This window comes from Pseudopodoces humilis, chromosome 18 (genome assembly GCF_049639895.1).
Source record: "Pseudopodoces humilis isolate 2021_Gansu_Grassland_sample_001 chromosome 18, ASM4963989v1, whole genome shotgun sequence".
NCBI lineage: Eukaryota > Metazoa > Chordata > Aves > Passeriformes > Paridae > Pseudopodoces > Pseudopodoces humilis.
In genome coordinates, this window is record NC_142217.1 from 13,415,134 (window position 1) to 13,441,631 (window position 26,498).

General features: G+C 43.4%; 1 protein-coding gene across 6 annotated transcripts in view; it reads right to left on the bottom strand.

Annotated features, from left to right (window-relative positions):
* The window catches only part of MAD1L1 (mitotic arrest deficient 1 like 1), a 346,102-nt gene that overhangs the window by 186,292 nt on the left and 133,312 nt on the right, over positions 1-26,498 (bottom strand). For all 6 annotated transcript variants that reach the window (XM_088064345.1, XM_088064346.1, XM_088064344.1 and 3 more), the window contains one exon: positions 19,411-19,551. In XM_088064345.1, coding sequence (XP_087920471.1) covers positions 19,411-19,539 — 129 coding nt within the window. In that variant the 5' untranslated portion in view covers positions 19,540-19,551. The remainder of the gene's footprint in view (positions 1-19,410; positions 19,552-26,498) is intronic.

Here is a 26,498-nt window from a genome sequence, read left to right on the forward strand (position 1 = left end):
TGCCAGCCAACACTTGTGGCCTTCAACCCATTGCACACCATTATTGCCCAAGGGCAGCAGTGCAGGATTGTTTCTGCACCTCTGAACTGCACTCCAGAATTACTCTGAACTAACTGGTCGTTTCTAAATTAACATATTTTGATGCTTTGTAGTTGAAATTGCCAATCTTCACAGAATTGCATCATTTGAGATCACAATCATGAAGACAGTTTAGTACCAGCCATTGCTAAATAATTTCCTTGCTGCTTTACAGGCTCCTTTTTGCTGTTCTCAAGAAAGTTCTCCTGGTTATAAAATCAAATGCACATCCTTTATAAAGTGGGAAAGAGCAGCTACAAATAAACCCTGCTGCTGTCTCAAAAGCATCCAGAACACCATGTTATCTCTCAGGAGCTGGACTGGAGGTGGCAGGGGGCTTGGTCTGATGCAAAAGTGAAGAGGAAAATTCCCCAACAACTTTTGAATGTGTTTCAGAAATTTAAATTCAGTGAAACCACACTCGCTCTGACTTGCAGAAAAGCTGCAATAGGCAAAGCAGAGACCATTACTTACTGACATAATTTATGAGGATAGGCTTGCAGCTCAATGAAAAGCATGTGTCTCGGGCCACAGCTTATGCAGCTTTCCATGTAATTTAGTCCTTAATTTTACCCCCTGCAAGGACAGGAAGCACAGGAAACGAGAATGCCTGCAAGACAGATGTCCCACATCTCCAGGGCATCACAGCCAACCACAGCACCCAGGGACTGAAGGCCACTGCTTTGTCCAGAGCAGTGAGAGTCTTTTCCACCAAAAAATCAAGAGCTGCTCCATCTCTGAAAACCAGTTTTGTACTGGGTTTGTGCAAGGAAATGCCGCCCCCCAGTGAGAGACAAAAAGCAGCTGGTTACCAAAATCAGGGAGGAACAAAGCAGAGCTCTTGGGCACTAAACAAAAAAAATGGAACTGCAAATTGAAAAATCACCAAAGTCATTGCTATAATTACTGAAGACACAGAGAAAACATCTCCCCTAGCAAAGATATGGGCTCCTGTCAACACTCTATCAAGACTTACTGGACAAGGGGATAATAACCACACCTTTCTCTAGCTCTTGAGTCCCAAGGACAGACCAATCTCTCTCCTCGCTCTCTCTCTAAGAGACACAGTCACTTGTAATGTCAAGAATTCTTGACAGTAAGCTCATTATAATGAAATAACCCCAAACTCTGCCTGGTTAGACTATGAGAAAAGGGTGCTAACAAAGTGACTGTGGAAAAACTGATATGAGAGGAAGACAGGATTCCAAGAAGAAATTGCTCACATCCTTATTCCTGGCAAACTAGGACCTAACTTAACTTGACCTAACTTAAAGTAAACCACAGAGTCCTGCAGCAGAAACCTGGCTTTTGTTCCCACTCTGCCTAACAACTGAGACCTAGGGCAAAGCACTAAACTCTGAATCTCCTTCTTTTCTCTCCCTCTGTAACCTAAAGATAATACTGACTCTGTAAAACCTTTCCAGAACCTTTGAAAATGGATAATCTCTGAGCACAAGGTGCCACTGTTGACACAAACCACACCTGATGGGCCACAGCACTAAAAGGATTAAGCACCATAATAAGTGCACAAGTCCAGCACCAACACTTTCAGAGGTGGCAGCAACCTCATCTCCCTGATCCTCAAAGCAAAGGTGACCTTCACAGCTGCAATAAAATGTAAAACTTGGAGAAAGACCCTGAACTTCTGTAAATCTACTCCATCAACACCGTTCGCATAATCTCTCAGGCAGAGCTGCTGGGGAAGGAAGAGAAGCAAACTGGGAGATGGAAAAATGCAGAACCTTCTATCTAGGAAAGGATGAGTCCCTAGAGATTGGACAGCCCCATGCCCGGTTGAAAGAGTTAAAAATGAGGCAGGTAGGCAGGAAAATAGTGGGCTCAGGTAACAAAACCACCTTAGTTTTGCAAAAACGTCTGAAAACAAGAACATTCATTTGTTGTTTTAGTCTCTGAGCTGAAGCTCAGAGGGTGAGGTGAGGCTGAGGGGCAACACCCCAGAGACTCCTTTCTCCCCCTTGATGTTTTTATTCAGCACCTTGCTAAGAAGGAGCACAGAGACCAAAAGATCAGCACAGCTCTGCTGGGAACAATCTACTTTTGTAATAGGTCTCCTTCCCCCATCCTAATCAAATAGTGCTGCAGTCCCCTGGGGAGAGAATACAGTGCCAAACAAAAAATGTGAGTTTGCAGCTGCTTCCTCAACAGAAAAGGGCAGCCTGACTGATGAAACTCTGCCAAGCCAATTGCTTCCAGTATGACGCAGTTGGCCAGCACAGCATCTCCAGGACACACACAAGTGACTGTGGGATGCTGATGGACTGTCCAGAGGAGTCATTCCCCATCACTGGAACATCCATCAGATAAGCCTCTGCCACTACAATTCTTTGTGGCCTCAGAAATAGTCCTGCCTCAGAGAAGCAGCTGAATGGGAAGATGCAGCAGGAAGTCCCTTCTCTTTTGCTGGTCTCCAGCTAAAGTTTTAACCCAATAGCAGAAAGATAAAATCTACATATTGAGGGTCAGCTGCAAATCTCTTGCCAGGAGAAAAACAGATTATTAATATATTAGTGCAACTCAAAACAATTAGGAGAGTACCAGCCCACTGCACAGGGAAACAACAAATAGGTGAAGAAATACAAAATATTCAGAGAACACTGAGGAGAATTAATTTCACTGTGTTGTGGTCAAACCTCTAGAGCTGAAATGAAGGGATACCAGCACCCGACCCTGAAACAGATGAAGCACATCTGAGAATCTGGTAATTCATCACTGTTTAGGTAATTTGAAAACAGGTACTGTAAGCAATTCTGGGATCTTGTGAGCATGTTTTTCTCAGGTTGAATTAACACTTCTGGAACTGGGAAGCAGAGCTAGAGACGAACAAAAGACACAGCAGCTAATGGGAACAGAATCCCTTGCCATTAAATGTAATAAAGACGCTGCTTGAAGTACAGGGGAACAAATGTTTGTGCGTTTGTTTAATTTTCTGGCAATTTTAAGCCCAGCTCATTTATTTATTTTTTTCATCCTTTAGTTTATCAGCAGAATGAATTCAGGCTCCAAAGCCTTCTCCTGATGAAAGCAAACATCAGCATTCACCAAATCCAGAAAAAGGAAATCTCAAAAACTGGAAGTGGTGGCAACGTGACACCCAGCATCCACCAAACTGTCAACTCCTTCCTGTGCATTTTTGCCAGGACAACCTCCCTGGATCCAAGTTCTCTCATCAAGCTACCTCCAACTAGGTTTGATAGCTAGAGGGAAAGAAACAGCATTTAATTCATGATATCTGTAAATTAGCCATCAAAAATGTTCACTCTTATCCATTCATCGGAAAAAATGGTGGAATTACATCTCTACCTAAAAAAGCCCTTCTAATTTCAGCCCAATGAGTCAGCACTGCTGCATCTCATCACTAGGAGTGATTCATTGTCATTGCACTTCTCAAAGTCAAGAATAAGGGTATTCACCCCAATTCACTGTCATCTCATAATTCCTCTGGACCCAGGCACCGTGTTTGCACACAGCATGTTATAATGATTTATGTGAGTGTGTCACTTTTAATTTAAAGGGATCAAGAGTTATTGTCAGTCTACCAACCATAAAGCAACATTTTCTTTCCACTGAGCTGACAGTTGAATACCTGGAAAATATTCCTGTTTGCCAAGAAAGGGGAGGGCTCTACAGCCCATTGCCTTAGGGTGTCAATGCTTCTGAAGAGGGGAGTGGATGGCCAGTGTCTCTGGAGAGGAACACCAGTACTTGGGAGAGGTTAAAATAGGCTTACAATAGCATTAGAATCTGAATAAAAATTCAGACAAAAGCTGTATGGATGGAAAGCTTCTGCCTCAAGTGAGTGAGGAGGGTGTGGGGTATGGATGAGAGCCCAAAAAGATGATCTGTGGTCATAGCTGGATGAAACAAAGACTATCATAAGTTAATCAGTGGCACAGCTGTAGTTTTCTTAGTCAAGTCTCCTTATATTACAGTCACTTTTGATAAACTATTAACTGTTAAAACAAGGCTACTGAACAACTCACACCAACCTTACACCCCTGAGTATGTCAAGGCCCTCCTTCAAGCTGCCCAAGGCTGCTGGCAGCTGGTGAAGTTGGTGACAGCTGAGAAAAGATGTCTTTAATGGTGCTGTGAGCTCTGCCCCTCCTCACATCTCTTATCCCCACAAACACACTCCCAACAGGAGCCCTCAGGTATGTGGGCACACTTCCTTGTGCAATTGTTGCGAGCCAGCCAGAAAACAACACTGGGAAGTGAAGATCTGTGTTTAAATCAAACTTTTGTTAACTCCAATCAAGTTTGGTTTCTGTTCTAGCTCTCAGCACTACTGCTTAGATTGTCCCAGCTCAAATAAAGGTCAAGGAGGGGTTTCAGCCAGCACTATCCTTGGCTTGGGAAATCACAGCCAGTGTGATTTTGGCATCCAGCAGAACAGTGGGGAGAGTGCCTAAGCCTCGGAGGGTCTCCAACAAATTTCAAATGCTCTTGGAAGTTGCTAGGTAACACCATCCACCCCCAGGATAAGATTGTGCAATGTTTGCTCTGACAAAGCAATGCTTGCCTCACCCTTGCTTCCACCCTGGGAATGTGTTGTGCTGAGGACCTGTCTCCTCTGCTGCCAGAGCATTTCCAGCCTCTAGTCTGGGTGCATAGTTGGATTTTGTTGAATAAAGCAAACATCCCATTTTAAACATAGCTATTATAATTAGCAGAAGCTCATTGCCCAATTCCCCTTCCAGACAGGGATTTCCAAATGTCAGTGTGCTTAGCACAGATGATCTGTGCTGGCTGCTCTAAACACAACTGACCTAGGAGGGTCCAGAGCACAGAATAAAATCTTACCATGGGCAGTGAGATGGAAAAACAAACAGGATAATTGTCCTTCTTCAGCCTGGTACCTTCATTTTCCTGTACCATCTGCACTAAAAGCAAGGTTAGCAGAGATGCTTTGACACAAAGTATAGCCATGTCTGAGGCCAAGCAGGAATTTCTTAGGGAATTTTATACCTGTTTTCTGAGTCAGCCCTCCAGATGAGTCTGCCTTGTCCTGCTTCTTCTGCCAGGGTATCGTGGCATAAAATCAAAGGAGAGTAAGGGGAGAACAAAAAAGGGGGAAAACTCAAACTAGAACAGCTACTGCTGCTAAAACCTTTTTGCAGAGGCTCTGGCAAATGCAGAGACCAGTTTCAGAAGTGTTTTCTTTCTAAATCTGTTTTGGGGAAGCAAAAGCAACCTTCGTCTTTTCGAGTGATTTGAAATATTAAAAGAAAATTGCCAAGTATCTTTTCCCAGCACAGACCTCCCCGCAGCAAAGATCTCCCCTTGAAGAAGTGTAGAACTTCCATTTCCAGGCATTGCACAAATCAGTGGCTCCCAGCCTTCCTGCAGACACTTCAGAAACCCTGGCAGTGCTCCACACCTCCCAATGTCCCACGGAGCCAGCAGAAATCCAGCTGAGTTTATTAATGTGGGTCTCGTGCAACCTCTGACCTGTGGAGTACAAGTGTCCCACCCACAGCCTCGATGCTTGGGATACTCCAGTATAACCCCCAAGAAGGGCTGAGGCAGATTAGCACCAAGCTGCTCAATAAAAGGAGAAACCAAAGATCAAAGATCACATGAACTTGGGAATGCCACATGGACAGTCATAATTCCCAGTTATAATATTTTACCCCATTAGGTGAAATAATTTTTTTGCACTACAAACAGATCAGAGGCAGAATTTGCCTGAAGTTTAAGGGAAAAAGACTGGAAGGGAAAAAAAAACACCTAAAGGTTAACAGCCTCTTTTATCCAGAGACATGCCTTACACTGAAAAAGTAAAAAATCCTCCAAGATTTCAACTGGAAGGAAAAAAAAAGGTGTAAAATATCCTCAAATAAAAACAAACATCCCTGTACACTACAGTCATGCTCCTGTAACTTCTAAGAAGAGTAACAAAAGTCTTCTACTTTTAACTGAGAATTTATTCAAAATAAATAAATCCCAATGGAATTTAGGCACACTGTAGAGGCTCCAGCAAAAAATCATAAATAAAGCAAGCAAACGAAAAAGATCCTTTCTTGGCATGCTCTTGAAAGAAGGATTCACCACATTTCTGATTGACTGCCACTGTGGTTTAAATGAATCAACTATAAATAGGCAGCAAATGCAAGGCAAGCACTTGAAGGGAACAGCAAGGGGTTTTTTTTGTTTTCTCTTGTTATTGCTTAATGGTCTGTTGGGAAGGAGGTGGCTGACAAGGTAGAAGAAATGTGGTAAAAATCTAAACAGAAAAAGATGGGGTGGGGGAAGGAGGGATAAGGAGCCATGAAGACATTCCAATGTATGAAATGTGCAAAAACCTTTCTGCCTCTGGTTTTCCAGAGGAGTGAAGGATCAGGGATGGGAACAGGCACACAGACATGGAGCTAGGGATGCTCTGAAAGTCCCCTCACACCCACAACTTGAAGAAGGCTTTTATGTTATCAGTAACTGCAAAGTCAGGCCACCTTGGACTAATTTCTAGTCCTTCCTACATATCAGATTGAACATATGAAGTGCAGCCATTAAAGAAAAGCACTGCAAGTGTTTCTGCAGCCCTCTTGTGCCAAGAGCCATCCAAAACAGGAGTGGCCTCAAAACTATGAAAGTTAAGCAGCCATCCACATCATAACAAAAGTGAAAATACTCATGTCAATGAACACCAGAGCTGGAGGAATCTCAGTCACACGCAGAGAGGATGAGTTTCTGAAAAGCATTTGCAGGGAAATTTCTAATAAACTACTTTTTAAATATTGAATAATCACTTCTCAAAATAGCTGCAGCTTATTTCACAGCTCTTGTTCCGACTGTCTGCTCACTCTCCTCCTCTCTCCCACAGCTAGTCTGACTGCCCACAACATCCCCAGTCTCCAGCTTTCTGGCATCCTTTTTAATTACTCCTCTTAATCTTATGCTCCTTCTTTTAAGCCTGAAGGAGGCTCTCACAGAATCCAAGGAGCAGAAAACCTTTCTAGTTTCCCTTCCCAAGGAGTCTGACTAGCTTTAAAGACCTTCTCTACTCCTGCGAAGTATTTCTGTGCAACTCCATGGCAGATCTTGCCAGTGAGCAGCTCAGGACCTCCTCAGAGCCTTCTTCTCCATGGGGATGAAGGCCAACCCCAAGCCAGCTCTGCAAGATTTACAGCTTTCTCAAAATTAACTGTTTCCTCCTGTAAGAAGGAGGAGAAGGCTACCAAAATGACCTGAAATCCAAATTTTTAAACTTCAGCAGTTAATATCTTGCCCTACTTAAAAAAATAAAAAGAAAATTTTTGAAAGGGTATGCAAGGGGTACAAGAAAAACCCCTGCAGAGACAGGATCAGAGCAAGTAAAGAACATCCTTGCACTGCACAAGCCTGGTACATATTCTGTGTTTTCCAACCATCAGTTTAATTCTCATTGCAAGATCCTGCAGGAGAGGGCAAAGTGCAGGGTCAATCAAGCCAGGGACTGAAGCCCTTTGTTTATCCATAGATCTGAGCAGCAGGAACAGAAGGAAATATCTCCATATGTTGACCCATCAGTGATGCTCAGTTTTGGGCTGAAAGAATCGACCCCAGAGGGAACACTGCAATTTTATCTTACACAAGGTCCACTTGTTTCCCTTGGCCCTTCTGCTGAGGCTGCCAAAGATGCCAGACAAGATGATATTTCTGAGATGTGGGTGCTCATCTTCTCTGAGTGAACCAAACAGCAACTCATTTCAGGAAAGCAAACCAGCAACTCACAATTGTGTCTTGCTCCAGCAAATGCAGCCCGACAAGGCAAAAGTTGAAAGTGCCTGATGGTCCCATTAGAAACCTTTGAGTTTCCTTGCCCCTGAATGCCCGTTGAGCAGAATTGTGCTACAGAAACATGAGAGATCTCCATTTGGCAGGGGAAGGGAAGAAGTCAGGACATATGCCAAGATCATCTCAGTTATTAGCTCCTGCCACAGGTACAGGCTGTGTTGAACCGCTCCTCCAAGGCACAGGGGGATGCTCAGGGTGGGAGCTCTGCTCCAGAAGCTCCTGGTGGCAAAGCACCATGGACAGAGAGCTCCCCCACATAAATACTTAGGAGTGAAAACTGTCAATACTTGTTTTGTTTAGCTTCTTTTCGTGCTTCAATTTTCTTTCTTCTTAACCTAGAAGATAAGCAGCTACACATTTACCTAGGAGTGCCTGACACCAGGGCAATGCCAGCTCCTTTGTCCCAGGCTGATACATGCCAAAATAGTGACTCAGTCTTGGTGCAAGAGGCCACAGAGGAAGACCATATAAATGTACATTTGCTGTAGGAGAGGTTGTATTTGTGCCATGCAGCAGCCTCCAGATATTCATGAAGACTTGAGTGCGACCTTTCCTATTCTCAGTCCCCTTTGCTGGTCAGAAAAAGGCATAATCCAAAGAGCAAGTGGAATGTAACAGAAAATAATATCCACAATAATTGCAGTAATGTGTACAGTGTCGATGGGCTGTAGGAATTGGATACAAGGACTGTGGATCTCGCCCGGCCTAAATAAAAAGGTGTTCATTATCCTGAAAGGAAATGCCTCTTATGAACGATAAGGTCACACTGCACTGGGAAGATAAATGTCATTTCTCTATACAGCTGTGATGGTCTCACCTACTGTCTTCAAAAATGAACCTAAACAGCAAAGCAATAAAAAGCCTGTAGAATTAGCCTAGGACATTACTGTTTTGAGAGCGTAAAATCACTCATCTAGAGCTCTTTAGACATGCTTTCCTAGGAACAGTTATATATGTGTACATGAGTATTTACATTGTGTCTTTTGGGAGCAATAATACACAAAAATAATTAACTGACACTTTGAAACAAGCTTGGATGTGTTTGGTACCACGTACGTCGAAATAATTTGAGACGTGTATTTTATACAGCTGTACACATTCCCAGGAATTAAATCCATCTGCATAGGTAGTTTTGCACTCATCACAGGCACCCCCCCAGGCAGCCTCTGCCAAGCACAATGAGCAGCTCTAAATAAATACCATCCATAATGCCAACAACTCCTCTTTTCAGCAGCTCTGCGGGCTGCCATGCTTCAGCTGAGAGACAATTAAATACACTCAGATGATCTTTAAGCACACGGTGCAGAGCAATCCCCTCGGAGCAGGAGCAGCACTGGGGGCCAGGTACCTCCAGCCCAAGCTCTCTGAAGAAGGGGTGTCTCATTTCAGCACTCTGCAAGTGGGGGGCTCCTGCCCCTTCGCACCCACACTTGTGCGTGGCAAATAACTACTGAACATTAGTCACTGCTGGTGTGCTCCCAGCCTGAGGAACAGGGGCTGCCACTGCAGATGTCACTCCTGCTGTCCCTATCACCTTCCTCCATGCAAAAGGTCACAGAAGGCTTCAGAAACCAGCACCTGATTTTGCTAAGGTGGAACTAGACCCATGGAGGTCAAAGGAGCACACATTTTATCTGAGTATTTGAGATACCAGGGGGCTGATCTATCCTAAGGTGGCATTTTCACTCATGAAATGACCTCTTGTAAAATGGAATAAACCAGAAAGTGAAGAACTTTGCCTCCATATGCTAATAAAATTGGCAACTCTATTCTGAGTACTCTCAAAGGTAGGGCTGGTAACAACTGGCTTAGTAATAATATCTGCCACAAAGATCATTGGTTTACGGTCTCTACCATCAGGTGAGTTCCCAACTGCACAGCCTAGATTTTATAAAAAATGCAGAGTTTGTGGGCTCTCAAGAAATACTTCAATAATTAATACAGATACAGACACTCATCATTTCTTTGTATATATAAATAATGTACAGTGGTAACCTTTATACAAAGAAGCCTCAAACCCTTTCCCATTAAACATGACATTCTACTTAAAATAACCTCCACAAAGTAATTACTCTGTTCATGTTCTTGGTTTCTGAATATCACACTGGGTTTTTATACACCATTAATACCATAACATATCATTTTTCAAGCTTCTTGTTGATTTCCTTTAAAAATCAAAAATATTTAGGTTTAGCAACTTTTCCAGGAATCAGCTTTCCCATGAAAATGAACTGTCTCTACAATTTTCCGAGAAGAAGTCAAGTGGATGCCACAAAAACTCACGTTTGGGAGTCTGACGTGTGGAACGCAGGCACGGGAACACAGAACAGATAAAAATCAATGTCTTAAACCAGGAATCTGTTGTGTTTTTAATGTGGGCTTGAACAGAACTAGAAATCTGAACGTACATCTGTCAAAGCTGCAGCCATTAGAGCCCTTTAAACAAATTGAAAACATAAATCACATCAATATGTCAAATCGATGTGCCATGCATTTCATAGCCATGATATTGTCACCACAGCTGGATTCACGGCACGTGTGTTCTACAGCACTGCCTGTTTTATTAAACAGCATAAATAAAATTCAAAAGAAAAATATTACAACTTTCATTACAGGGAGATCATGGCTTTCTCCACAGCTCTGGACTTTCAGCTTGTTTTGCTGAAAAGCTTTTAGCACCATCAAAGCACATTTGACATTAACACTGATTAAAGCAAATAGATAAATTGCAAAGCCTCAGAGAAAGCAGAATTGTTCCTTACAATTTACCTGGACCACCCCTGGACAGAGGAGATCTATATCAACAGCTTAGTTTTTATTCACAGCATGGTGAGAACTGCTATCAGCTGGGTTTTTCACTTACTCTGCTCCCAGCCTTATCCAAATATTAGTAGGCTAGTCACACTGAAGTGAAAAAGAAAAAGAGAAAAATAGAGAGAGAAATCCAGGCACCTTCCCTTTGAATTCTGTTCAGGTTTTGACTGGCAGTGGTGCTGTGCTCAAATTCATGGCCTTAGCACAAACCTGGCTGAGGAAATGGAGGTGCTGCAGCCTCTGGACAACTCAGGCCATGGTGAAAGGCTGGGTGAACAGATGTGAGCAAACACAACTCAGTGTGGAGAAGTACTAAGGGTGAACAATTATGGATGTTCTGAAACAAAACAACTGCAATTGGCACTTGTGTTTAGGCCCCATTCGACAAACTGCTCAGGCACTACATTTAACCAGTCTTTTTAAACTAATTAATTCCCTCAACAAACACCTCTTCTACTACTTGTAATTAAGGCCAAAATAAACAATCAATGGGCTTCAAAAAGAAAATAAAGACAGTAACTACTGTTGTTCTAACTGCCACAATAACCAAAGTATTAAGCACATTAAAGTGGATCTTATAATCCTTGCAAACTGCAAAGAGCAGGAGTGTTGGGATCCACAAGAACATGGGAACAAGCTTGTGTTGGTGTTGTTTTCTCAAATCATTTTTTCTGTTTCTATGTTATAACAATTTGGTAACAACATTTTGACAAAACTCTAGCTGGACCCCACAGAAATGCGGTGGGCACAACTGTGCTGAGCCTACATAGAGGCCCTACAGGAAACCCTTGGAGTCTTTACAGGATGTTTTTCAACAGAAAATAATAATTCAAACTATAATTTGCTCTTACAGGTCACCATCATAATGAATTAAAAATGACACAAAACATTTACAACTACATACTTTAAATCTTAAATTATGCCGTGATTATGCAATTATTCTGAAATGAAGCACTACAAATCACAGAATTTGTATCCAATGATTATAAAAATCAGCAAATCTCAACAAGTTCAGAACATCTCAAGACTCCCAGAAAAGAGCTGTTTAATCTCATTAGTACAACTCAAAGCTAAAGAACAGGTAAAATTTCCACGTAAAACATTATCCTGATTTGTAATCTTAGTTTTTACTTTTTTTTTTAGGAGACATTTCTTTCCTTTCTCCCCAAAACTGTTTGGTTTCCATGGGTTGTTAGAGCTGTCATTGACCTGAGAAGATGCCAAAATAGTAGTTCTAACAAACAGGAGACATTATTGGCCTGAGCCTTATTGACTCACACAGAGAGCTCAAGAGATGACAAGAACTGGCCTGAACGCTCCCCTGGGAAACAACCTTGACAAGCCCAGCTCCTAATCTGGAGAGAAACTGGTCAGTCCTGGCCAATTCTCCCATTTTCCCAAATTCTCTCATTCCTAAAGAGTCAGGCACCAAAATATTTATCTGGTGGTTGAGCCACATGAACACTTACCACCCACTTCAGGAATCTCTGGGCTGGAAGTGCCCTGGAGGATGTGGCACTGCCTCCCAGGAGATCCCATCACCTCATTCCAGAAAGGAACCATGTACCTTGGAAGCTGTTAGGAAACTTTAACCATTCCTGCCCAAGGCAAAGCAGATATGTGCCACAGCAGTGACATGGGCTGCAGCTGCACAGTGCACCTAGATCAGAGCAGTGCTATCTCAAATCACCACACTTTCCAGCTTGGAAGAGATTCTTAGAGGTTAAATCTCAAAATTAAACACAGGAACAATAATCCTAAGGTTGAAGGTTCCTCTAACACTGCAAAAAGCCAAACAATTCTGCAATTGTAGAAAGCAACACTGGAAAATGATGCAAGTTCTAGAAGAATTTGCCCAGCAACCTCTCTACTGCCTCCCATTCATCCCTCCACACTGCCTGGAGCAGCAAGCAATGGAGACCAACATAAGACCATGCTTCTACTCTTTCAAAGCCTTCCCTCTGAAAAGCTGGAACCTATCCATTCCCCAAAGATACTTAATTTCCCTTTTTCTGCCTCCTGCCTCAGAGGGAAGAGACATGTCATGGCTGCTCTGCCTGTGCCCCAGTTCAGCCCCTGCTCCCCAGCTGCACCTCGCAGCAGGAGGGGATTTGCACCACCTTGAACAGAAGTAGTTCTTTTAATGCGATGCCTTTGCTGTGGATGGGGCCACTGCTACCACTTCAAACGTATTCCTGCTTCCTCCACCTAAAGACATCTAATTGCAGAGCCTGTATCTCTCAGCACAGGCATGCAGGCTCTCCAGTGTAAAGCATTTTAAAGCTCTCAGCATCGCATGAAACGCTCTCCCCTGTTCTATTGTGGTAAATGTGACACATAACTGCACCTCAGTTATCGGCTCTTTCCAATACATCACTAAGAAAGAACCCAATTTTAAATCTTCTGTAGGAATTTAGACACAGTTCTCATGTTTCCTATAGCCAGGGACATCTGAAGCTAATCCAAATTCCTTAGGTCAAGGCTTTTTTGCGCTTTTCATAACATCACCAGAAGAGGCTACAGGAGGAATTGTTCATACCAAGAGCATTTTAAGTGGAGCATTGTTGGGAAGAAGGGAAGTTCTTTCTGTTGCTGGCATCTATCAATCAGCCAGGGCTGAAGTGCTTAGAGCCAGAGTACAGGAGCATCCCCATGTCCTCTAAGCATCAAACCTGGACAGCAGGACGATGATATCAGCAAGGTCTCACCTAGGCTGGGTTTCCTGCAGGCTTGAAGCACTCAACCAGACAGTCCACCCTGCACTAACACAGGTGATTAGTGATATTCATTACTGCACATGAGAGAGTCAAGACATGACACAGCAAGAGAACAAGGGGCAGAGTGTCACTGACTGCATCTGCACCAGGAGTGTGACTTTCAGCAAGAGGTGGTGGCAATGACGATTGTTCATCCCTGTGCTTACTGCACTTGAAGCACATGAGAGCTGCAGAGCTGGAAAATGCTGGAAAATGCTTTTCTGTCCCCTGCACTTCGATGCACAGCCAAGAGGTAAAAGTCTCCCTGAGGCTGCTGGTGTGTTTGCAGCTTGGGGTATTTTCAGGGGACTTGTCCACAAGGCAGCCTTTCACGGGCTGGAGAAGTTGTCTTAGTTAATGATTCACCCTATGCAAGTTGGTGACAGGACATTCTCATTCCTGAGAATGATGGAGTTTGCTTCCAGTCAGCTATGGTCCCTGGAAACTGCTGACTTAAAGCCATTCTTAAACTGTCAGAGCATCCACACACTAAAAATAGCTGCAAAAACCTCCCTGTAATGAAAACAATGCTGGCTTGTGCAGAATATCTCCAGTGTAAGGAAGTGCTATGGACTGCTTCTCTTGATCAATTACTGACTTTCAGGACAGATCCAAAATGAGGAATCTCTTAAAAAAAATTAAGAGTAACTGAGTTTTGAAATCAAGTTTGACCAAACAAAAAGTCTCAGATACACAAAGACAGGATTTGCTGCAGCATCAATTAATTTTAAGAGTCACTGTCCTTCCACAGGGCAGGGACTGTCACCTTTAACAAATCATTAAACCTCTTGGTGACTTGACTTCCTCATTTATATGATGATTATTTGCCAGATATCCAGAAACACAGCCACTGACAAGTGTAAAAGGGATGGGAGGAAACTAATGACTCAGTGACTCGATAAGGTCACTCAGGTCTGAAGGAAGATGAAACACGTGAAACAACAGAGAACCCAAGACAGTCCATTTTGCAGAACTGCCAGAGAACACAGGCTTGACCAGCTCTCCTTTAGCAAAGAAAAACAAATGCAGAGGACCTCAGTGGTTCCTGGGAAGGCTGGACTCTGCCAAGAGATGCCAAAGCATTTGGGTGCAAAGTGCTATTTCAACAAGGTGTTTGCTTTGTCAGAAGATGATGTTCAGCCCTGTGACTGCTTCAGCAATCAGTGGGAGCTGATGTGTGCAGCATCTCAGCACCGTCTCTGGAGAGAGCCTGTTTTCTCCCACGAGCCACAGTAAGATGCTAGTGACAGCAGAAGTCTGGGCAAGTGAAACATATGCCATTCTAGAGTGGCAGGAAAGCTCTAGTGATTCTGATTTGCTCCTTATGGATGTCCCAAGTGAGCAGAGTAATCATCTCACTGCTTCTTAAAAGTTGTCGCTGAGCAAAAAAAGTTGGACGGCAGCGGAGAGGTAGAGAAAGCAGGCAGGAGAAACCTGAAAATTAAAACAAACTCCTCTGTACGTTGCACAGATGGGAGGAAATGTCTCTGTAAAGTTCCCACCACCACAGAAGCCCCTCCTGCTGTGTAAAGGAGCAATCTACCTCTGAGGGGGAGAGGAAATGTGGCTAAGGAGCAAGATAAACACAAAGTGTGGATCAAAAGGAAGGAGAAAAAAAAAAGGCAAAAAAAAGTGGAAAAATGCTGATGGGGGAAGCTGGGTGAAAGACAAGGAAGAACTGTTAGCTGCTCAAATTAACATTTTAATGCATTCACCATAAAATTTAAGCACTTTAAGCACTGGGGTGGCTGCTGAGTACACCCCCTTGGAAAGGAGCAGATTGGTGACTTAACACCACAAAACCAGCAAGGTCCAGGTTTCACCATCAGCAGAAGCATTGCAGTTATCAGGGGCAGAAAACATGACAATATTTGGTCAGTGAGTTTTGAGGTCACCAGCAATGCCTGTGATGGAACAAAAACACAGAACATATGGCATTTCATGTGCTGAAACTGTCAGACTCACAATTAACTGATTAGAGTGCATATGGTGCTCACAGACAGGGGGAATCTCTCAACACAGAAGATGCTGGAGACAATTGAAGGTGTCAGCATGAATCTTCCTTGCAAATCTCTCTTCATTAAAGTTTTGTATGGAGCCAGGAGTGTTGTAATAAAATCACTATTAATGCAGTTATATTTATGATTATCTCCCTTTTGTGCAGCTGGATTTAACTTTTCAAACACTAAACTCCACATCAAAGCTCTTTCACGGTGGCTGCTGCATGCACAGAGGCTTTTTGTTTTGTCATATTTAGCTAGAAATTACAAGCAATGGGAGCTAAGGTGGTAAAAGTTAACCAAGATTGGCAAGAAAAATATTAATATGACCATTATCAAAACAAAAATTCACTCTGCCACAGAAATACAGTTACATTTCTGTAAAGGCTGGCTGGGGACAAACTCATTCTCTTTCCAGTTCCAAAACACACTTTTTAAAAGATGGTGAGTGACACTTCATTAACCACATAAAATGGGCTGACACAGCCTGCTTGCTTTTCCAGCCACCATTTCAGATGACATTTTTCTTTGCATCTCTCCATGCTTTACATTAAACACTCCATAAAATGATTCCTTGAACCCCTCCAGCCACAGCAGCCCTGTGGAGTAGGGGGTGGGCTGGGGGCAGGCAGTTCTGGGGAGGAGAAAGCATCTGCTTGTCCATGTGTTTGCATGTCCATGCATTACAGATCCAGCTTTTCTCATCCACCATCAGTGAAGGGGATTTAAAATGTTCCCCATCAGCCTTTCTTTGCCTTACAGTCCTCTGCCCCACCAGGCAGGGAGTGGAGAGGAGAACAGGAGTGGCTCTTCTGCAGCATCGCCTCTGAAATGATCTGGGATCAAAGCATCTTGCTGTATCCCAGTTTCTGGAAGGTGCCTGTAATCCAGGCAGGCAGTGCAGTGCTCCAGCAGCTCTCCTGCCCAGCTCCCTGTGTGTCCTAGCTCCATCCTCCCAGCCTCCATCAACCCTTACACACAGCCCCTTCCAGAGCTTGCACACTCCTCTCATGTTCCCTCTGCTCTTTTAAACAGCTTCCCAATTCATTTGCACATCCAGCAAAGGACCTACCAGAAACCTCATCTCCTTAATGAGTTAAAACCTGTTGCCTCAGCCCAAAATCCTGCCAGCCCCTCACAGCATCCTCCTCTCTCTAACTCCATCTTCACCAGAGCTTCCTGACTGCTGCCAAAATGGATGGGGGAATCTTCCTTTCCAGGGATAAGGGAAAAGCTCTGTTAAGAACATTCCTCTTTTTCCTCCTCTCTTTTGTCAGAAGTGGTGTTGGTGGTAACAGGTTTGGGCAGGCAGAATAAACAAGAAAGAAGAAACTATTAAGGGGCTTCTTCTAGGGAGCACAGAAAGGTTTTGTTAAATTAAGTAGTTTGTAGCAAAATTTTTTAAAAAAAAGAAGAAAGGGGAAAACACTGTCATAAAAAGCCAGAGATGGTTTATGCTGCAAATATTATGATTTATGAACAAAGCTGAAGGGCAGAACCCACAAAATATAATACAGGAGGATGCATTTACCTCAGAGCCTTCAAGGGCTTTGCTAAACTCCAGAAGCTCCTGGAGCTTTCCCAGCAGAGATGGAGCACACAGGGACTGTGTCCCACTGTCTGCTGGGTGCCAGAGACCCCTCTGTGGGCATCACTGGCTATCCACAGCAGCTAACTGGTGATCTTGATTGTTTTCCATACTTCAACCATGCCAGCCTTCCAAAAAGCGTCAGCCAGGCCTTTTCAGCTCAAATCCATCACTGTTCCTCTCTGCAGCCCCCAGGATCTGTCTGGAATAGCTGTGCACTGCTTGCTCTGCTGTCACGTGCACGATGCTCCCAGGTGAGCACTCCTGCTTCTCCAGCTCTGTGTGTGCTGCCCTTGCCAGCCCATCCACACCAGAGGCTCCCAGGATGCTCCAACCCTTCTGCCACACTGATTTAAACATGCTCAAGTTCCCTTTTCCTTCCCCCTACAGAGGCTGTTTCTCCCACATCTCAAACACCTGAGGCTCCAAGGTGCCTCATCCCAGCAGTCTCCTCTGTTTGTGAGCTGAGTCATGCAGGTGTCAACATTTCCAAAACTCATGGGGAGGCTCAGCAGAGCTGGGAGGGTGCAGAGCATCAAGTCAGGAGTTATTAATAGCTGCCATCGACCATCTCAGCAGCTTTGATCTACTGGCAGCTGATTGCAGCTGCTGCTCCTGATGATGAAGCACCAGGGGTCCTGCCTGTACCTCAATTTCCCTCTCCAGTTTTCTGATTTTTACTGGAATGAAACACTTTCCCCCAAAATTTCAAAACAGATGGGATTCAGCAGCCAACACAGCAGCCAGAAAGGCAAACACAATCAAGCTGAAGTGTAAAATTTTACTTTGGGAGGAAAATATCAGGTCGTTGAATCCTGCTTCTAGCAAAGTCTTTGAAAGGCTTAGAGGTTGACATCACACACAACAAACCTCCAGAGAACACAGCTCCTGTCTGAAATTTTCCATGTACTCCTTAATCCATATCCATAAAAATAAACTTAGAATTTGTTCCCTATAAATAATTAAAGGCACAGAACCAAATGGTTCCTGCACTCTTCCATGCTTTCATCTGAAGAAGAAAAGATAATTTGCTATTGCCTGAAGACAACACAGCACACCTGACACATTCAAGGAAACAATTCAGAAAATCTCCCTGCAACAACCTAGAGCCACTGTTGGGAACAACTGAGGAGGTAGGATGAAATAGCCACCTCTCCCTTTATGTCAGCATCACTGAATCCTGCTCTGTCTGCTGGGAAGCAATACAGTGGTCAAAAGACAAAACAGAGAAACATTCTGAGGCAAATGAATTCAGGCAAATTTCCATTTTATCTGGTGTTACCAGCTAACTTCTCTATCAGCTTGCCCAAAACTTTGCAGAATTTGTTTTCAGAGAAACAGCAATGAAATGGATCCATACCAGGACACTGATCTACACCATGTTGTGCTGTTCTAAGGATTTAAAGATCACTGGAGCCAGTACTGCCTGAAATATGGCCTCATCTCCCAACACAAGGAAAGAGCATTTTTAAAGATTCCAGGAACAACAGTTTTGTGCAGAGTGAGACATTTCACTCTGTGGCTTGAGGATGAACCCAAGGAGCAATTTCTACCAGTCTATTCCATCTGAGTTATAGCATCGAAACCTGTATGATGATGGAATTAGACATGAAGAAAAACTCACATACTAATGACAATTGTAAAGCCTGATATAATAAAAAAGCCAAGCTTTAAGATCACAGATTTATTCCAAATATTTCAACTCATGAACACAAAGCCCATTCCACTAAGCACAACAGAAGAAAGGAACAATCCAGCCAATGCAGGTTAATATTTAGCTCACCACAGTCACATTTCAGATTCCAAATTTTCAGAAAGAGAACTAAGGAGAATATAAGAATTCCTTTAAGAAATACTTCTGTCTTTGGACTGAGTGTTTTCTTTCTTAGAGAAAACCTAGTAAAAAACATTTAATAGTGACCAGTATTCTGGGGCTTTTCAGGCCCAATACCAAGAAGTGAAGAATTTACAGCAGACACATACATTACTTCTTCAACCCTTAAGTAAAGCTGTTGTAAACACAAGTTGCTCACACTGTACAGCAGAGCTTTGATTACACATGTGATAGAATCTCCTCGACTATACCACAGAGAAGACCCCACACCTGCTACTCCTTCACAACCCTTTCACCACAGGGAGTGGTTGTTCCTCCAGCCATGCAGGGCAGCACAGCACACTCAGCACACCCAAAGATGATTATTCTTGGCTTCTGCCAGCTTCAGCTGCAGAGCAATAACTCGTGGCTCTTACTGATCCTGGAATTTCAGAATGCGAACATCGCAAATCTGGCTACTGCGAGAGCAGATCCCATCAGCAGGCAACTCAGTTTTAGAGGTCTCAACTCCTCCACCCCTGGGGTTAGAGCAGGATGCTTCATTACCTCCAGCTCCGTGTTGTGAGCGTGCAGCTTCTGCACCATGTCCTCGGCCTCGCGCATGCGGCGGCTCAGCTGCGGCGAGTGCTCCGCCGGGGTCAGCTCGCTGTCGTACGACTCCAGGATCGCCCGCATCCCGTCGCGCTCCTGCCGGGAACAACAGCAAAACATTCAGGGATACAGCCCCTGACTGCACTCCCTGCAGGCAACAACAGCAAAAACTTTTAGGGATAGAGCCCCTGACCGCGCTCCGAGAGCCTTCTACATCTTTGCCCACCGCTCCTTTACGTGGTAACGCAACTCTGATGGATGTACGCTCGTCGTCTTCATGTCAGCATCAAGGCACAAATGAACACACAGTTCTAATGAAATAAATGTTGCTGCTGTGAAAGCTGAAAAATTACATTGTCTTGTGTCTATAAAACCCCACACCTTTTGCAGGAAAGCAACATGCAGACACGCTAACAAGCAGATGGCAACAGAAAACAGAGCCTGCCTTCTTGCTGGAGACACTCTTCTAATTCAACATGGCTGAATGAGTTTCCTCAGCAAAATATTTAGTGTTGTACTTGACATTTTTCCTGCCAGAGCCTCAGCAAAGAAAGAACAGAATTGTCACAACAGAAATGAAACAGATTTGACATCGAACAAAGTGGCTGAGAGCAAATATCCTCAAAATGGTATGTGACTTATCACTTGTTAGATGCTGCAACACTCAGTGCTTGTAACAAACATTTTTTTCAGAGGTTAATGTCTGGCAGACAGTGCTTGGCTCACTTCTCTATCTACTGGCAATTATAACCAGGCATTTGCACAGAAAGACAAACAGAAGGATCCTTCTCCCCTCCCTGAGAGCAGCAGCTCCCCAACTGTAAGGCTTGGGCTCAGAGTTCAACGTAAAACTTTTTGGTTTTGTGGGCTCCTGGCTGAAATACTCCTAATGCATTCCCAGCTTCAGGAGCAGCTGATGCCTTGCTCCTAGGCACTGATGGAGAATAAGAATGGGGACAAAAAGAAAATCTGAAGAAGCCAGGTATGTTTAATGAGGTGACTGATCACATTGGAGTATGCACACGGGGACTGGCAGCTGATGAAGAGTTCTGACTTCATGGAAGAACCTTGATGCTTGTGAGGCTACAGAACAGGGTCAAAGCAGCACAGACCCTTGGCATAAACCCAAAGAGCCAAAACTCTGAGGAAACCTGATAGTGCTGTCCCCCTTTCACTGCTGAAGTTTGCTACCTCCCCTGCTACACAAATGCAGGAGCACTCCGGACAAAGCAGCTCCTTGCTGGGAATTCTGCCATCACACACCAAGTAATTGCAGAAGATCACTGGGCTGTACAGCTGTGCAGTTCACAGCCAGCCCAGGCCAGTGCAGCTCTTCATAAACCCAGCTCAGCTACTGAAAAGTTTCAGTTGGGAAAATCAGGAATTGTTGAAACAGGAAAAAAGGTGTTTGTCCCCACACCCCTATGTGCAAAAGGATAGTGAATTTCAAATAGTGAAGGTGACCACTAACCACCCAGCTCAGCCTGGATACAAAGGTTATCTTCTCCTTCCGAATATAAAGGTCAAAGACTGAATGTGGACAGCAAGTGTCCATGTGGGAAGAGAAGGAACTTTCAAATTCAAGGTGTGAGAACAAGACTGGGGGCACTGCCAGAGGTACAGTGTGTTCAGAGTACGTCATGGACTGAAAGGTCAGCCAAGATAGCTGGGTTGGTCAGCAGCTAAAAGGACCCCAAGACTGAAGGACAGCCTGGGGCTACACAAAGTGAGTTCATAAAATTATAAAGAAAAACAGGTTTTAACATAAATAGTACCAGCAACTATTACCAGCTCCTAGCCCAGATTTGACTGAAGAGAAATATTTTCCCAGGTAAACTGTTAAGAATTGATCATCTGACAAACATGTGCAAGGAAATACTTCCAGGTTACTGAAAAAGAAGAAAACACGAATACAGTCACGCCTGCCTTGTAATGAACTTGTTTAGCAGAGAAACAGCAGGACAGGATCTCTCCATCCTCCTCTTCCCCCTCCAGTACCCACAGACATCACACCCAGTCTGCCCAGTGCACTCTTCATAAGGCAAACTGCTTTGCTCAGATGAATTCCATTCCCCATTTACAGCCAAATCACTTTCTAGGGAACAGCAGAGAACATAATGACAGCATTTAGTGAAGGTATTGGTTTGAGCTTTGCATGTTGTTGCAATGAGATTTGCAATTACAGCATCCTCTCTCCTTCTCTGCACTCTGAGATGCTCTGCTGTGCTAATTTTTCTCCTAAGCATCCTTCATCTGCGTGATCATTTACCACTGCTATGTTCTCTCCATTGCAGCAGAGGCAGTCCCAAAATCCTTGGTGTTTTCTTCCAAACCAAACAGGACTCCTGGCAACTCCCATAACACTTGGCTTCCAATTAGCTGCTGAATATGAGGTCATTTGAGTCATCCCCACCAAGATCCCAGCAGCTCCCTGGGCTACAAGGAGGACAAACTTCAGCTTTCATGTGAGCATGGAAAAACTGCATGGGAGCATGACCAACCCTACAGGCTGTCTTTCCCCTAAAATCAACTACAGCCCTTGCCCTTCAAAGCATCTCTCTACAACAAAGTAAACTGCTTAAGCAAAAAAAAAATCACACATGGTGAACCCAGCAGAAGCTGTATTGGAAAAAAAAAAAAAAAAAGGTTCTGAAAAGCTGAACTAAAGGGTGGCACAATTAAGCACTTGATCCTGGAGTTTACTTATCTTCTTTAATTATTTCTAAATATTAATACTGTTAGTGAAATCAATTCTCAGCTTCCAACAAGTGGTCCCCAGCTCCATTTCTTCAATTTCTCCCCATCAAGAGCACTTACTGAAAGCTTTTCCCTTCCTCCTAAAGATCTTGTTAGTTTGGCAGGAAACACAAGTTCTTGTTGAGAAGTCCTCTGTCTAAAAAGATTCTCTAAAATGTAATCCTAATTTAGTAATTGCTGCAGTATTTCCTCATTCTTCACGACCCATCAAAACCCTCCCCAGGCACTTTCAGATGCCCTTTCTAACCTTATTCTAATACAGCTGCTTTGCTGCTTCCTATCTGGAGAGTATTCATCAGAATTACTAAAAAGCAGTTCCTCTGGGAATTTCCAAAATCTACCCAGCACAGGGTAAATCTCTGCTAACTCACCATTGCCCTACCCCGGCACAATTCCAGGTATTCTTTACCTTAACCAGTTTTAGATCAACACCCAGAAATGCCACTCATTCCAAACATGCCCTAAATGCAGAATAATAATTTGGATGTTCATTACAAACCTAGGAAATTAATGCCCTACAGCAAACCCTGGTGCTGCAGCTTGCAGCTGTGTTTGAGGAGACATAAGTTTGAAAAAGAGGAAGGATAGTGATTTTTTCAAAGGTTGAACAGTTTCCCTTCCTTCTGCCAGCACCAGCCCATTCATCAAATAAATATTCCTCCCACTATTGCATAAGTAACTAAGAAGAAAACACATTTTATAATTTTAACCAGGAACTAGAGCTAATCCCTTGAAAATGTGCCATGGGAAAGAACAGGATGGCACCTCTGCAAAATGCCACCCCTAAGATGAAGCTTCTCCCCAGTCCTCCCACCAGCTGCTCTGCTCTCTCTGTGTAAAACCAAAATTTGACCTGACTGACAAGAAGCTTGAAGCTCAAAGAAAATCCCTTTCTGCAGCATTCACACCCCAGAGTGGTTCAGAAACAGCAGGAATAGAAGTGGGTTCCTCCAGGATTTTGGGTTAATTTGAGGGAAAGACCTGAGAAGGGCTCACGTGAGCACCATCATCATCATCACTGCAACCATCACCCCCCAAGTCACTGCAGCACTGCACATCACAACGCAGCCACAGACACCACACTGAGGAGCACCAGAGCCACTCCAGCCTGGGTGTGGGAAGCAATTGAAGAGTAAAACATAGCCAAAAAAACCATAAAAAGGTGTCTGACCCTACATACATACATCTGAGTTCAGGCCCTTCCTCTGCTGCTGCTTGTTAGCCCCTCTTCAAACACACACACAAACCCCATTCACCACAGACTTTCTAATTAGTTGAAGAAAAGGAAAATCAATAAGAAAGAAATTAAAGTTACAAATCTAACTGAAGTCAGTCACACACCCAGGGAAAATGTGTTCCTGGGGTAAAGTTTATCTAGTGTCATAATTTTATTGAAATCCTATATCTTCCTATTGACTTTTATCGTTTCAAGCTGGATGCCAGAGTTATCATTATTAGAGTCTCAGGGTTGCTCGCAGGCCTGAGGTTTGAGGTGGCTTTTTTATTTTTTTTCCTTTTATAAACAAGCTGTAATTGTCTGGTTTATTGATCAATAAATCTTTCAACTGCCTCTCTTCACCCTGCTTCTGTTCTGGTGAGTCTCCTGCACCGCTCTGTGCAAGAAAATATAGGGTTGTTGTTTTTTAAAGAACAGATTGCTTTGTCATTAGCAATGAGAGAGCAGGAATTGTGCCGGTCAGGTCCAATAATGGCTTTTTAATGACAGATTCTAGTCACAGTAAAATCTGCTTTATTTCCACACGAGTGAACTCTGACTATTAATCCACAACCCAATGGCACAGCTCACTTGCTCTCTCACTTGTGCACGGGTTAGAGCCTGGCAGAGGAGACAGACTCTGTGCAATGGAATCAGAATATTTCCCACTTGGTGCTTTTTTTGATGGCACAGAAATACTCCAAGTATTACATCAGCTTTTTGTTTAATTAATGATAATTTTGGGGGAATGTTAACAGGCTGCTTCATTATCAGAAATCAGTGACAAGATTTCTTCCCCCTCCTCTTCATCTTCAGACTCCTAAATCCAAATTAGTTGTAATAAGGGAAAATTTCAAGACTGAAGAAAGATATGGAGCTTCAACATCAAACAGATGCTATTTGCAATCAGGTATAATTTAGCTAACTATTTCTCGTAAAAACACCAATAAAAGAGAGAGATGACTGTGTAACAGATCTGGGCTTTCTTGCTTTAAATTCATATATAGAAGGGAAATAGTAAGTGGGGCTTGACCAGATGTTTAACATTAAAATTAGCAGTGTGAGGCACAGGAATATAAGCCAAAATGTGGTTAGAAATAACTGAAGAATACTTAAATATATTAGACTATGTCAGGACCTACTAACAAATATATGCTTAGGTTACTTGATAAAATTAATCACATTAGCCTCTGATCCATGAGCAACTACCTTTGAGGAACTCAGAAATGGCAAGACAGCAACTGAAAATAGGACAGAGGAACAGACCCAACCTTTTAAGAGAAGGACAGATGAGAAGATACGGATTCTGGCAATTATAAATCGCTTCAATATTTTGGTATCTCATATAATACTTGAAAAAAATATTAACAATCAAATTGCAAGCAGCTAGAGAAGAATTAGGGACAAGAAACAATCAACTGAGCCTTAATATGAATAATATGAAACCAGTCTAATTTCCTTCTTTGACAGGTAAATTGTCTACTGAATAAAGACAAATAATAAATGTGATAAATCTTAACTGCAGTAATGTGTTTATCAAAGAGGAGAATTACAATTCAAGAACATCCCTGTAATTTGGAGGAATGAGTTTGTATCAGGGCGATGAAAATCATGGAAACAAAGCACAGAGCCCTGAGTGCTGTGTGGCAGCAGAGCCAGCACGAATAGGCTGCAGCAGGAGTGGGAATCTGCCCCTTGCCAGGGCTGCCTGTCTGCACCTTCCTCATGGGAAACACCTGCAGCTCTCTTCAGCTCCATCAGGACACAGGAGATGCCTTGCACCCCACGGAAAAGCATTAAGCAGGGAATGGGAACAGGGATGCTGACAATTAACAGGTTCTGCCCCAGTCTGAGGGCTGTTAAGCCTGACTTTGGAATTAAGGCTGTGTTCAAATCCCGTTGCCTTAAGGAAAATTTAGGGGGAAAAGCAACAACCAAGCACGGCGAGACCCAGGAAGCACCAGGGACAGCAGGGACTAAAGACACATTGGGTCAGAATTTGCTCTTACGGGAGCCACATCCCGCAGCTCCCTCTTGGAGCACTGCTAATTAGCACAAGAGCTAATGAACTCTCCCAGAACAAAAACCCCAAGAGCTCTCAGCCAAATAAAACCAGCAAAAGTTAAATTACCAGAAACTTTTCAACCTTTCCTTGCCTTCAGCAGCATCTATGAACACCAGAGGGCAAATGGTTCCCCTTCCTCTTACCACTCTCATCTTCTTTACAAATCATCTTTAAGCCAAAATTTTCTACTCCCAAGCCTACAAATAGCTTCCTTCTCAGCTGCAACCATTTCCCAACACTTCTCTCCGTGGCTGACCTATTTTCACATTACTTTGCAAATCAGAACTGACTGCAGACACATATGTATACACACACCATTGACTTTCTACTCAAGACCTCAATTAAAACACCATTTACAAAAAAAAAGCCCGTTAACTTCATAAAAATAAAAACATCCAGCAGATTTCAGTATCCTTGCACTGACAAGACCATTAGGAAACATTTTTTTAAAATATTTTTAATTCTCAAATGTGCCTGTCTATATATCAAGCCTCTGCTTGTGTTTTTGCCCCTCAAGCCAATATAAAGCTACTGCAGGAATCTAAAGATGGATTTAACCTATAAAGAAGCCTTTCAGATGTGCTGTGCCCTACAACTAAGGCTTCTCCAAGAAAAATAAAATATTTGTTGTTCTGAAGTCCAAACACCTCCATGCACACCTAACAGGAACAGGTGGGGAGAGGTCAGAAAGGCTGATGGACATAACCACAGGCACACAGCAAACCAGGAGTCCCTGTCTGTCCCATCATCTCTCTGCAAGGCATGGTTTTCATCTGCTTTCTAACACTCAGAGCCATTTTCCTCCTAAGAAAGTCAGGTTATCATTCAGGCTGAATTCTTTCCGAGGTTGGAAGTCTGGAGAAAGCAACTACCCAGGGAAACTGTTGGGAAGGGGACAGTATCAGGCAGAGAGCACAGGAGAGATGATCAAAAACTCATTTCAGGTGCCAGAACAAGGCATTCAGAGACACTCCTAGCTTCTCAACCACCCATTCTTAGATTTTG